The sequence below is a fragment of the Periplaneta americana genome, chromosome 16, assembly GCF_040183065.1.
Source record: "Periplaneta americana isolate PAMFEO1 chromosome 16, P.americana_PAMFEO1_priV1, whole genome shotgun sequence".
Lineage (NCBI taxonomy): Eukaryota > Metazoa > Arthropoda > Insecta > Blattodea > Blattidae > Periplaneta > Periplaneta americana.
The window spans coordinates 167,810,810-167,826,277 of record NC_091132.1 but is presented as its reverse complement, the minus strand read 5'-3'; the positions used below and the strand labels follow the sequence as shown (position 1 = coordinate 167,826,277).

Here is a 15,468-nt window from a genome sequence, read left to right as displayed (position 1 = left end):
TCTTTTTACAAGTTATGGTGACTGCCATCAATATTCCTTGTAAGGACATGTAGTATTATTGCTCGGAGCCTGAAGATCTGTAACATCCATCGGATGGTGAGAACCAAAACCTGACTCAAACAACTCCCGGCCTTGGAATGGATAAATCTAAGATGCGTAACCGTGCTTTTGATTGGACATTGCCATCTAAATAAATATCTACACATTTGGGTCTTATTGATGACTTGTAGGATATGTAGGTTGAATGTTTAGTCATCATGTCAGATCTCGCTGAATTGTCCAGTAGGGGTACATCGAAATCGACGGTTAATTTTTTTTAAGGAATTAAAAAAAGTGGGGCTGTAAAAAGTTGTGTTATGGGTTAATTATTGTCTCTACCAAATTTGGTCCTCATACGAACATTTCTAGCTGGAACGCATCAGCTTTAAAGTTTTAAGAGTTTTATCTAAATGTATATTTAAATAACTTCACAGTTCTTTGCTTGCTACAGACTCTAATATTCATTATATTATTTATATTTACTGTTACTTAAAAAATTGTAATATTACTTAAGTAGACAGATAACTGAGCAGAACTCTTAAAAATATTTACAGAACTCAAGTCGGGGAGTGGCTGCTTTCGAGTTCTTTCTTTCCGTCGAAATATATACCGTGGGGAAATTTTGTTTCTTCTGATTCGTTCGTAAAGATAGCACTACAATTTTAGTTTACCTATCGTTGAGTTTTGCTTTCATATATTAATTTGATTTCGTCCTCTTTAGGTACTAGTTTAAGATCTTCAACTCTGCCGAGGCATTTCAAACTGCTGGCAGAGGAATTCTCACCTGCGAAGTGCATTTTCGTTTTGCAGTTCTTGATGTAGACTTCAGCGGATATTTCAAGTGAAATCTGAATCCGAAGAATTATTTCTCCTGATGAGCTGCTCTGTTGTATGGCACACGCTGAAGAAATAGCTCTTCTTTTCCTATAAGTTTCATGGATCTTCTTTCCTCTTGTTTTTGCAGTTTTTTGTTACTACATTGTCCAGACTTCCAATTGTCATTTTTCTACATGTCTGTTGTTGGACCAGAAATTTCTTCCTTTTTCTGATATTTTTGGCGACTTTTCACATTTGCAGTTCCCGAAGTCAAGGTGTTTACATGTTGCAATATCAAATTGTCTTAGGCTGTTACGTCTTATACAGTCCAGTTTAGATTAATTAGATTTCATGATTTTTGCTGTTTTTAATCAATTCTTCAACTTTACTATGATAATTTAATACCATATCTGTTATTGTCCACACCTGTGGAGTAACGGTCAGCGCGTCTGGCCGCGAAACCAGGTGGCCCGGATTCGAATCCCGGTCGGGGCAAGTTACCTGGTTGAGGTTTTTTCCGGAGTTTTCCCTCAACCCAATACGAGCAAATGCTGGGTAACTTTCGGTGCTGGACCCCGGATTAATTTCACCGGCATTATCACCTTCATTTCATTCAGACGCTAAATAACCTAGATGTTGATACAGCGTCGTAAAATAAACCAATTAAAAAATGTTGTTTTTCATGGAAATGAAGGACGGGGATCGAAGCGTGTTTCCATATACTCACTACTTTATCTGCAACTTTTTCTTCTATCACACGCACTACAGGTTCTTTAGTTCCTTAACTTTTTATATCTATGCGAGTGCAGAGATAATAATACCTCATTTCATCTCGATAGGTCGGAAGTGTTTTGTTATCCATTTCTTTTGGGGCACCAAAAATATCCTCCGCCCTAACATTTCTTCGTTCTTGTTTTTACTGGTGAAGATTTCGCCATTAGAAATAATAAGCCACAATCAAATCAAAACACACATACATTGCACTACAAGCAAAGGCTCTAAAGAAACTGACGAAAAGAAAGAAGGGAAATTGTGACTGAAAGCAGAAGTGATAACCGCCTCGTATCTTCACCCGCTCCCACCCTCTATGCAGTACTCATCCTGATTTGAAGTATATTGCGTTGCGAGTTTGTAAGTGTCTATTCAGTCATCTATACAAACATTTACAACATCAGAACGTTCTTAATATTCAGTATTACAGAATGTAATTTTTTCAAGTTTCTATAAAACTTGGAAGGCTTTGTGCCTCGGTGAAAATTTACTCTAGAGCTGCAATTTTTTGTGTGCATAATTGTTAGGTGTAATGAAAACTTTTGGCACTACATGTTTTTTAATTTCGTAATTTAATTTTTTCGATTCACCCTACTGTCCAGGTCGATGCCAAATAAGTCGTCAATATCTCGGGAAGAATTTCTTGCCTCCTGTGGAATTTCAGAAAATCAATCACAGTAACATCGCAAGGCTAGTGCCTCATTACGTTCTGGGTCGAATTCCAGCTCGGGATGCATAAAGAGCCATTTGTGCCTGAGTGCTGGAGTTGAATATACACTAGGGTGGAGTGAAGATATGAAGTTTATGGAATCAAAAGTAATACCAAGAGATAGTTGTGGGGTGATAGTTAGTTAGTTAGTGGGTTTTAAAAAGGGCGCGTCATCAGCTACTATGGCTATTTGCGCCCTTATCTAAAATCTTTCATTAAACACAAACACAATACAAGAACCAGAATACTTAAAAGAACTAAAAAGCGTTGTCACAGTTAAAACGAGGCAAACAAATGCAGTTTCATCAAGGTGATTGATAAAAACAATAAAATTGAGAAGTTCTCAGACCCTAAGTAGTATTTAAAAAGAAACAACAAAACAATGAAACAAATGCCATCAGAAATAAATTGTCTGGCGCATTTATAAAATGCACGGGTATATAAGGTCCGAATGTCAAGTTTGTTAAAATCATATACTAAAAAATGTAACCTTCAGATGTAAAGAGTCTGTAGGATAAGTAAAACGGGACAATAAAAAACTACATCACCCTGTCAAGTCCCGTATTCGATAAAAATGTCAGAACTCCATTTGTACTATTAAAATCATTTCCAAGAGCGTCACATAGAGTCGCCCGAATTCCATACTGCTGATGGACACGGTCGTATTTTCTACATTGTAATAAAAATTGTTCCACCGTAAGTGGAACGTGGTATAGATCACACTCCGGCTGAGGCTCGTGTGGGGTGATATCATAAAGAACAATACAAAATATATTTTCTTTAGATTAATATTTAGAGGTGCTTTGAGGTTCAGATATTTTAGCGAGAGAACATTCTCCAATGATTTAATCTGAACAGGATACCAGGAACATGTTAAAAAAATACATGTTAAAAGACTCGTCACATTTTTGGTCACTGCACTCTAATATACACCCTTATATTAGGAGAAGAAGGACATATTAATTCTGCAGGTAAGATATTTAGAGTAAAATTTTGAAGTTTATTACATTTGTGTCCAAATTATAATGAAATAAAATATTAATTCTATTGTCTTACAGATCATTTAGCCTTGTACTTATTTTTTATTAGAGCTACCTTTTTTAAAATCAGTTATATTGCTAAGAAAATCGATCAGAATTTGAAAGGTGTTCAAGTGCTTCGAGGAAAAGTGTTACATGCACTTCAAATGTAGGTATAGCAATTATAGCTACAAACTGCATGGATGAATAGAAGACAATGAAACAAGACAAAAATTCCTAATAAATATGCAGTGGGTCGAGAATCATACCTTTTCTAAAATGTATGGGTTTTTTATGTCTCACAAGTGTATGTGCTCTTGGGTAGATCTGTTAAGCACTGGAGGAAGCGAGAATTGTGACATGTTCAATATGAACAATGTTCATCATAAGGTAGGCATTACCACGTTTCGTCATCGACAATCGTACACTTCGAAATATCCCTGGCATGTCTCTAATGCATTGACAATACATTCCCAGATATTGTTAATATTATGAACAGGACTGGAACACAAAAAGCTTTTTCAAAATACTCGCAAAAAAAATCCACAGGATTGATGTAGAGGGAACATGGAGGCCAGTCCACACCTGTGGAGTAACGGCTAGAGCGTCTGGCCGCGAAACCAGGTGGCTCGGGTTCGATTCCCCCTTGGGGCAAGTTACCTGGTTGAGGTTTTTTCCGGGGTTTTCCCTCAACCCAATATGAGCAAATGCTGGGTAACTTTCGGTGTTGGACCCCGGACTCATTTCACCGGCATTATCACCTTCATCTCATTCAGACGCTAAATAGCGTAGATGTTGATAAAGCGTCGTAAAATAACCTACTTAAAAAGCATGGAGGCCATGTTAATTGTAACCCATGGCGTATATAACTCTTGTGGAAGCTTATGCATACGAATTCTTCAAATGAAAGTGTTCTTTCATTCATGTACGAAAGGAACTGCATTTCCCAAGTAGTCACATCTTCCAGAGCCTTGCGAAGATCATGTTGGAAAAATAAAGTTACGAGTGACAATTAGAAGTGACAGATAAGAATCGAAATTGGAAATGTATGAAGTTAAAATAATATTTGTTATTACTATAGAGGCCTAAATCTCACAGAGGCCAATCATACATGAAAAAAAAAATTGTGCGACGTTTGGAGTAATGTATGTGAAAGAGATTCCGAAGTGTTTATATATATCGGCAAATATATGAAAAGTAAGTTTAGGCCTACATATAAAATCTAATTTTTCTTAATTTTATTGTAACTTATTTTTCATGTAATATGTTAGCTACATCTACACACTTCATACTGTTTAATAATTATTCAAGATGAATCCGGTTTCTACCATCACATCCCACCTCCCTCAAATCCATTCTTATATTATTATTATTATTATTATTATTATTATTATTATTATTATTATCATCATCAAACAATATTTATTTCAACTACAAAACATAATTATTAACTTGCATCAAGTCCAAGCACGGTGAAGCGCATTTATGAAGAAATTCTGGAAAGGAAGAAAGGTATGCTAGTATAAATTTTAGATCGCAACAAAAGTAAATCAGAGTATTAAGTTAAGATAGAAGCATTTTCCATCGCTTTAAACCTCTATTCTCCAGCTGCTTAGAGATATGTTCGCAACACATTCAAATTATCCACAGTCGACTATATAGTAGACTGTGATTTATCCATGCCACATGAAAGCACATTATGGCGATGGTATAACAGTGTCGAAGATTTCCCAGGTTTTATATCGGAAGGTTTTTAAATTATTAAAGAAAGAGCTCCCAATTCATATGTCTACTAAGAGACAGGCGTTGTCATAACGTAGTTCCAAAGTATAAGGAATATTTTGTAACAGCAAGTATTTCGTACTAGCTCAGAGCGTTGCTTACGAGATTACACAAGCTGGCGCATAGAGCCACTGCCATCGTGATCTAGACCAGGCCATAATGCAGGATGTATGACGTCACTCGATGGGGCGGGCTTTTCTATTTTAGTATACGGAGCTGAGTGAAATATATTACTTTAATGCGTGTCGGTGCTCAGTTTTATTTAGTGTAATGTGTGTATAAGATACGTTCACTTCTTACTGCATAATATGTTGCAGAAATAATTACAAAACTGTGTTATTTTAATGTGAACGGAGTTTTACATGTTAACATAACCTGTTCGCATCAACATTTTAAGTTTGAAATGGAAGCTATTTTGAGATTTAATAAAGAAGAATTATTTATATTGTGATTTAATTTAGCACATCTATCTTACTTACTTGTAGGTAGAAAATTTACCACAGTCCCTCCTATGAAATAAGTGTAGGTACGTACGGTTGTGTGTTACTTCATCTGGTAGGTTAGATAAATAGAATTGAATACGACCCAGTATAGTAGGGAACAAATAAATAATACAATTAAATTGTTATTCAATGCAATGTGTGCATAAGTTCCGGCTAGTTCCATTTATTTGTTGCATAATGTGGCAGGAATAATTATAAAACTGTATTATTTTTATGTGAAAAGAATTCACCATGTTAACATAACCGGTAATTTGATAGAAGACGGGCACTTGGTTGAATATAGTAAGTATTACCAACTTTTTTATTTCAGGGTTAAATGTTAGTGATGTTATAGTGACTTTTACATGTTAGTTCTAGGTTTTTTATACTAGGTGTCGCCGTGATTTTCTTTTAATTTGATTGGTTATAGTTGTCATTTGTTCTAGAATTTTCATTAATTTTGAATGGATAATGACGTTATCAGTTGTTCTTGGTTGTTTGACGTGAGTGGTGTTATGTTGTATATGATGGCTAAAGCTATTGAAAGTTTGTCATTTTATGATTTTTGTGATATTCTTTCGATTTGATTGGTTATAGTTGTAATTTATTCTAGAATTTTTATTAATTTTGAATGGATAATGGCGTTGTCCTGTTGTTTGACGTGAGTGATGTTACATTGTAGATTTGTCTGCATTTGTCGAATGCGCATCATCATGCTTACGAAAAGTCACTTTTCAGTGTCATTAGTTTATTTTGTGAGCACAAGGTTGGAATTTTGAAGTAAGAGGGAAAGGATGGAATCCGTGTTCTGAAATCATTTATTAAATTTTGTGACGATTTTGGTTTAGTTCTTTCGCTGGTGAATAGGGATTGTGTTGAATGTTGAGGAGAAAACTGTTTTTCTGTGGTTGAAAGGAATTATTTACTGATTTTTCTGTATATGTTAAGGTGTAATAAGTGTTCGAAGAGAATTTCATTCAGTGTAAAGACGTCCTTTATTTATGCAAAGTTGACTGTACGACAAAGTGTTGGTTTAGTTCTGTGTTTCTTACATGGTTTAAGTTTAGATTGCCTTAAAGCCTGTGTCATTTATACTGGAAGTGAAGTGGTTGTCGATGAAGACGTCAATGAGAATTGAATTTTATTTGGTAAGGTGATAAATTATTATGTTTTGTTTTGTGTTTTAGTGATTTTTGGGGGTAAAGTGCGGACGAAAACTGCCAGAAAAGTACTACCAACTATGAAGTTCGAATGCCACGAAACTCCAAAAAAATCAAAGGAAAAAAAAAATTAAACATATTTTCATTTTTTGGAGGGCTTGTTCTTCTTTAAAAATATGAATATATATTTGATTTTCCGATGTTTGGTGACATTTGGACTTCATAGTTGGCAGAACGTTTTTGGTAGTTTTTGTCAGCCATGTTGGATTTTGCCCGTTTTCTATCAAATTACCACATAACCTATTTGCGCCAACATTTTAAGTTGAGAACGAAAGCTATTTTGAGATTTAATAAAGAATATATTTAGGATAAACTTCAGAACACGGTTATCTTCCTTACTTATAGGTAGAAAACTCACCACAGTCCCTCCTATGAAATGTACATACGGTTATATTACTTAACTAGGGTTAAACGAGCGCTGAGGTATAATTCCGGTAACTTCTGAACTGAAAACAGTTGAATTTATTTTTTGTGGAGATGCATTTCATCCTCTAAGCAAGGCATAATAAAAGCCTGAACTAACCGAACTAATTAGTATATGCAAGGTGTATGAATACGAAGGGAACTACCTCAGCGTCCTCAGCGCTAGTTTAGCCCTGGTAACATATTAAACTAATGAGACTGGAGTACCGTATGAAACGAATAAATACAATTGAAGTGTAGACAAATTGCATTTACAAGTTATACGTAGCGTTATGCTTAATTATGATGCATAATTGCGAATATAGAAATGAGGCAAGTACTGATAGAGTAAACATAACCTATAATGTCAACACATCAAAATATGCGTGCGATGCAACTGAAAATTGTTGAAACGTGCTTAAATGAATGTGCAAGAATTTCGTAATGAAGCGAGCGTGCTTTATTTCAATTAATTACAATACTAGATACTGTAACAGTAATGAAAACTATAAGGGAAGTATAATTTTTCATAATATACTATAATATGTATCTCGTGTTTAGTTCAAATTGTGTGTATTATCAAACGTCGTATTATTTATAATGTAGATTATTCGCACATAAGAAGGGCGCAATAATTTAAATTTAATAAAATAAATACGGTAAACTAACAATAATGGATTAGACAAGAGTAACATCAGTAACGCTGCACTTACGCCTAATCATAATTTACTTTACATCCCAGTCAATGTTTCACTTTCACGTGTATATTATTACACACATTGACTGTTTATAACACCAAAAATTCACTTAACCACATACGGGCGCAATATTTAATCGAAATAAAGGCAGGTAAACACATACGAACTTTGCCTGCAACAACGTAATTTTCACACCAAAAATAATATTATACCTTACGTTGCAAGTGAATTGTGTCTGAAGTGTCTCACAATCACTAAAATTTTACTGATGGGATTACACTGTATTTCAGAGAAATATATGTTATTTTTCATGTACTGCAACTATTGATATGGTTGAAAGACCGCCCTTCCTGATCAGCTCTCAAGCGAGTCACGTGGTCTGCCTTACGGCCTGTATTAGATCACGATGGCAGTGATAGAGCTTGAAAAACGAGTCTGAAGTGGTTCCCTCGTAATGCCAATTCCGCCGCTCGGAGCGCTGTTCTGCCCTATATATTCATAGCAGAACACTTAAAAGACATTGACATTTGGGATATTTAAAGGACTCACCATTGCTTATTAAATGCTTCGTACAATATTTTATGGACAATAGACGTAATTTGCAAACTTCTACTCCTCAATTATATTACAATAAAAGGCTGTCATTCTTGATATTAAAACATATTACATATAAACTGAGGGACTGTCTGCTCTGTACTTCAGTCCATACACCAAATATTTCCGGAAATAAATTAACTTGACATCTTACATATACGCACTATAGCCTACCCTTTTCACCTAATATTATTAATATTGTTATTAAATAAGATATTGCAACTAATTAAGGTACTGCATTATCTTTAATTTCCTTGAATTCATAATTAAGCATTTGCAAGAAGGCGTAACTTTTCCCTCTCTTTTAAAAAAATACGAACGTCACAATAATTGAGAAGTATAATTATTACGCGATTTTTTCTTGCAGTGGTGAAAACATTTCTATAGACCTACTGATTAATCTATTGAGCATAGTAATAGTAAACGCTGTAGTATTCTTTTCTGAAGCCAAGATTTTCGCAAGAACTGAAGTGGGACACATGTAAAGATGAGGAAATGTCCCTCTTTCTTTTGCGAAAACTTGTGAAGCACTACTGGACAATATTGGTAAAGATATTTCCAGTAAATACGAAGTGATTAGGAAACTTAATCAGAAGCCCCTAAATAGAAAAGTGCTGAAAGTGCAATAAACTGGGCCATTTCTTAATTACATATAGAACACTGGAACTGACTATCTACAAGGACCCTCGTGTTATAAATAGCCTATTATGATTATTTCAGATTGTGATACAGTTATAAGCGTACATTCCTAAAACTTAAAAGTAACAATGAGGATGCCCTATGTTATAGGAAAGTTTTAAACGTGTACATTTAACTTTTTTATGAATGATTTCCTCATCAAGATTTTCATTAACTATGTGCCAAACTTTTGAAGTGAAGAGTGCAGTAAGAAACTGTTGGACATCTGATCAGTATTTTAATCATGTGCTGGTTACAGTACATTAGATGTCTTCTTGAATATACCTGATGAGGTATGTAGGCCTATATGAAGTTTGTATCGTCAGTATTCAAGCAGCCTACTTATGTATGTAATTTTTATTATCTGTACAGAAAAAATTTAGCTTATGTGATAGTATGAAGTAATCTCTCACGAAATAACAAGGAAGAGAAAGGTGCTTAAATTTAAATATTGAAAACAGGATGATAAGAAGAAAATAATTTTTACTTCCTTTCAATTATTAATGAAACCTGGCCACTCACCATTCGCAGTTGATTTCTATGGTTACAGGTCTATTCTTCATATTCTGTAGCTTTCAAATAATTTCTAAAATAAATATTACGCCTACTTAGCTCTTGTAAAACGAAATTTTCACTTCCACTTTCAACGGAACACTCACTTATATTTAGTTCTTGTATCTTGCAGTAAATTATCCATTTGTGATCATCTTTCCAATATAACCTCCCATTGAAACGACCACTTAAAATCATGAGCTAGAATTTATTATTTTAAAAACATTTCCACGTACATACTGTTATAATTGTTATGAACCACAATACAAAAGACAACACTGTGAAATTGGATTAATTTACCAAGATCAACATCAATACCGGTAGTATAAAATCACATATAGGCCTAGGCTATATTATTTCATTACTTTATGGTATTAATTAGAAGAATTAATTTTGAAGAATTTACAAATATGCTGAAATAATTTATGACACCTCTTCTAGAAATGTAAAAATATGTATGTACATTTTGAAACAATGGGTATAGCACCACTTGAAAATGTTGAGCACTTTAACAGTAACTTGTAAATTGTTCCATCACGTTGTCTGTAGTGTTCATTTAATGTAGCACTTTTAGAATGAACGTGGTTCACATACATAAGAAGAAATGACGATGGAATGAGTCGAAGACATACAGTTTTCTTTAATTTTTAGCAAATGATGAAGTTGAATATATACTGTTACTTCATATCCTAACATAAGTAGAGTTGCCACCATAGATGTAACACCTCCGTAACACCTGAAATGGATATAAAATAAATTAATGTATTGGTAATGATACAAGAATAAAAAGAAATTAGGCTAGACATAACCTCACAAAATTACAAACACATGCTAAAACAAAAAAAAAAAAAACAAAAAAAACAAAAAAAAACTTTACGTATCCGTATATAATAAAACTAGATATTCTAGATATAATTTGATTCACACGATAATCACCTCAGCCTATTTCGCAGCAGCCATTATTAGTTACCAGTTTGAGGTGCATTACCTAATCTCATACTAACCTTGTTAAGTTCTCTAACCTAATTCACTGATAATTACGTAACAATACACAGGTCAAAAATACAGACAAATACACATTAATTACCTAATAAGTACAGCATGAAGATAATTCATTACTTTTGTCGGTATTTTCCAAAAGAGAAAGGGAAAACAGTAACAACATTATCTTCAATGTTTACATCACGTCGTTCACATTTTCATTAGGCCTATATCAGTAATGCTTGGTAAGTGAAACAATGCATGAAATTATTTTACATTTCGGGTCACATCATTCGAGAGTCGGAAAATGCAATTCGCCACTTTTAACATAGCATTGCTTGTTATATGAGAGAACTTGGACATTTACCTTAACCTATAAAGATACGACCTGTTGGTACAGAGTTCTTCACATAGCAAAACACAGACAATTTTCGAATATAACTTAGCTGAACAAACTTGAAATAACACTGTAATATGCTTGGCATATTTGTAATATTCGTACTCAATGAGTAATACACAATTAATCGAACTATTTTCACGATGCACAATGCTTTGTAATGGTACTATTCCTCATTTCATAGGGCAGGGAGGCGAACCTAGCGGCAGAAATTGTCATGACTCACAGAGACCTACTCTCGATCGTGCTATGCGCCAGCTTGTGTAATCTCGTAAGCAACGGTGTACACGATACACATAAAAACAAACAATATTGAAAGGAAATTTTTTCAAAATCTTACCTGAAATATACAAAATTCCTTGAACTCACGAAACTTAAAAAAGCAGTCTTACAGTCTTGCAATTGGTATGGGTTCAACGTCTTGTCACTAGATGGTGTTTGATGTACAACTATTACAGCCTGCGAAAAATTGACTGTCTTTTTGTGCCAGGGTTGCCATACGTACGACTATTTTGACTCAGTGTACAAGATACGACCACACACAATGTCGTACGCAATTGTGTACGACTATTTCACTGAAGGGGAAAAAAAATAATTGAGAACATGTTGGTCTATAATTAAAATGAAATTTATGGTTAATTCGTCCCTTTTAGATAAGTTTTCTTCTTTTAATATGTCCTAGATTAATATGATAGAAACATGCTAAAAGCATGCATTGAAAATCGATCTGTAACAATGCTTGCCATGCAAGTCATAATTTGTCATCTTGAGCTCTAGGTTTCACGTAGACGGCGCACTTATATGAAAATAATACGAATATAATTTGATTAACTTTCTTGTTTGTTCGATAAAGGAAAACTTTTATCAATTAAATAGTACCGCAGTTGCATTAAGAAGTCTAAACGCGCCGACATTATAGAGGTGTCGGGTTTGAGTAGCCTGTAGAGGAATTAATTTGATATAATTTTCAGCCGCCGCTGCGGCCTTAGATCAAACTCTGCTGATTTTAAATATAAGCAGGGGCGGCTTTCGAAGAGGGGCTGCGGAGCTGCAGCACTCCCAGATATTTGTGGCTCTTGTCTCGTTTTATGTAGTGAAAAACATTTACTATACTGTCTCTATTTACCCGCTCGAATTAAAAAAAAAAAAAATTCGCTTTCAATGACATGCACGCAATCGTTAGTGAAGTCACTTCCTCCCCTGGTGCTGCCAGAGCGAAACTAGAGACAAGGACTATAGGGTGAAGCCACTTCCTCCCCTGGAGCTGCCAGTCTCGTCTCGGATGCGTTGCGCGTTAGTTTTACCTCTCCACCTCGCTGCCCCTTTCCGTGAATCCAGAGGTTCCAGGCGCTGCAAAATTTGCAGCAGTTTGTCAGTAGCGCGCAGTTTGAAATACATTTTCTTTAATGTTGTGAGTATAACAAGTGCAACAATGTTTGATTCTGTACAATATTTACAGTCTATTCAGTTCAGTACCTTAACAATTCAGGGGAAATGTGAAATTAAGTGCCCATCAGTTGAATCTCATAATGGAAAGAGCCGGTAAACAAAATACAAAGGCTCGCATATTTTTTGCTAATTTATCCAGTATCCCTGCTTTCTTCTCTCGATCTCCACACAGTCTGTATTAGATTAATGTGTTTCAAAGACAATTTCATCAACTGGGGCAACAAGATGGATTTAAAATAAGAACAGTAAATGTTGTTCATGAGAAGAAGGAGCCATTGCTAGAATGTTTTCAAACCATAATGGAATCTGAAACATCTAACATCACAAGCGCCCTGGTGCGTGCTCTTGAATATCCTGAATTCAATTCAATTTCTGGCTCAGTTATTTTTTTTCATTTATTGATGTATCATGTATATATATTATACAACCAACTACAACATCGCCAGTTAGATATTTCTAAGGTTCAAATCTGCATATAAAAATTAAATTATGGTTTATTTAACGACACTCGCAACTGCAGAGGTTATATCAGCGTCGCCGGTATGCCGGAATTTTGTCCTGCAGGATTCTTTCAAATGCCAGTAAATCTATTAACATGAGCCTGTCTCATTTAAACACAACTTACAAGATAAGGCGCATGGAACTAATCTTTAAATAAAGTAAGTTGCTTGGTTTATTTTTGTATGCAGCCCCCCTTAAATCAATACCCACGAGCCGCCACTGAATATAAGAAAGTTATTTCTAACGAAGCGTCATCCTGCACGCCTTACTGCGATGACAGTGTTGATGATGAAGAAATGGGTGGTGATATGTTTCAATGCTGAATTCATTGTGGATGTGAGCTATAATTAGTAGTATTTTTATTTGGAACTAAAATTTAGTGGTAGATATATTTTTTTGCGATTCTTTATCAACTGCGTGATAATGCCAGTGAAATGACTCCAGCGCCGAAAGTTAACCAGCATTTGCTCTTAATGGGTAGAGGGAAAACCTGGAAACAACGTCAATCAGATAACTCGTCTCATCCGGGATTTCAACTCTGGCCCGCTCGTTTCACAGTCAGACGTGTTAACCATTACTACACAGCGGTGGACTAGAAGTATATTAGGAAGTTGAGAAATGTACGAAATTTTATGCTGAAGTACGACGATTTTTATAAGTTAATACGACGGTTTCGATTCCTTTATCTGGCAACCCTGTTTTGTGCCTCTTGTATGATTCTGCCCTCTCCGCCCCCAGGTATTGCAGTGATGAACCTGGAAGAGTGTATGCATGAAAAACCTGGCTCAGGTATTTCAACTACAGATCATAATTATTCATTGCATCAAGTCCAAGCAAGGTGAAGCACTGATATGAAGAAATTCTGGAAAGGAAGAAAGGTATATTTGTGCAATATAGAGATAGGCTTAATTTGATTAAAAAAAATCAAGTGCTAGAGGCGGACAAAGAAAATAAGTTAAATAGAAAACTTTTATAGAAACTAAAACGGAAAAACGTAGTAAATAATGAATTATAGTAGTTTCTATAATTAATTCCACCCACTCTGATATGCTACTATTAATTTTAGATCGCAACAAAAGTAAATCAAAATATTAAGTAAAGTTAAAAGCATTTGCCATTACTTTAAACCCAACTCTATCGGTCGCCTTCACGGCTGTATTGATCACCGTGCTTATGCTTGGCTTCTGTGGGTATGGTGATATTGTTACAGCTGTTTTTATTTGTCTATGTGGTAGACAGAGTTCAACATTAGTTTACCTCAGGTACAGTTGTGGAAGAGGTGAATTGGAAATCTTTACTGTCAAGAGCTATTACGGATTTCGTCGTCCATAAATGAAAGTGAAGGTTTGATATGTTCTCAAAGTACACACGGGAGAGGAAACGCTTTTAAATGCTATTTAAAAATTTTAACATTCCTCGGCTCCACGTTACTGAGATATCCTCTCAACTAACACATTATCCTGTTGACATACTTCGGCCTCGTGCACTTAGCTATCCCTCATTTAATCCATCTAACCCATAACGAAATGGTGAATATGGATGTATTTGTAAGGGATTTCTTGTCGGGATACTTTTGATATATAGGCCTATGCAAGGCATAACAAAACCTAACCTTTCATAGATTCGTATTTACAAGATGTATTAAGAGTACAAAGGAAACTACCTCAGATTTAGTTAAGCCATATTTTCGTAATAAAAAGATTCAAGATCCTTGAGTTTAGTACATTGTACGTACGTAATCAAACATAATTGAATATTCGTCAGAATAACGCCAGCACTAAACATGTGGGCCTTATCATTGTCACTAGTTAATAACATTTTTACAAATTTAAAATTAAAATGTTATAGCAACTTTAATGAGTTCACCAGCGCAGCTCAGTTTCTCTAAGTCACTTGCAATTACTGAACCTTTTCTTTCAGTTGTGATGGATGAGATCAAGATGGAACCGGAGGTTGATCTGTTGGGATTACAACGACGTGATAACACATGCGAAAGAAGAGAGAATATGGATTTATCAGAGGTAACTGAAAACACTAATTGTGTATATTTTGTTTAATGTAACAGATCAGTTGTCAAAATACATGCTACCATTTATCGACAAGATTAGGCATATAGTGTCAGTAGTGAGGTATTGTACCTACAATAACTTGTACGCTTAATTCAGTTTCACATCTCTCAGACTTATTCTGATAGATGAGGAAATTACCATGCAAGATAAATCTATTTCTGAATAAAGACCAAGTTCGACTGTGAGCGAAAGTTCATCGAATTACGTATTCATATATGACGTTGCACGTGTAAAAGGAAGGGCATGAATTGCATACATTTTGTACTTAGCTTGTTAATGCATTTAGGCCTATGTAGAATATCGTTAGAA

General features: G+C 34.9%; 1 protein-coding gene across 3 annotated transcripts in view; it reads left to right on the top strand.

Moving 5' to 3' along the window:
- Positions 1 to 15,468, top strand: part of LOC138691834 (zinc finger protein 235-like) — a 50,904-nt gene that overhangs the window by 18,213 nt on the left and 17,223 nt on the right. For 2 of the 3 annotated variants that reach the window (XM_069814332.1, XM_069814330.1), the window contains exon 2: positions 15,011 to 15,111. In XM_069814332.1, coding sequence (XP_069670433.1) covers positions 15,016 to 15,111 — 96 coding nt within the window. In that variant the 5' untranslated portion in view covers positions 15,011 to 15,015. Of the gene's footprint in view, positions 1 to 14,319; positions 14,435 to 15,010; positions 15,112 to 15,468 lie in introns of those variants that run through there. The other variant, XM_069814329.1, reaches the window with a different exon arrangement.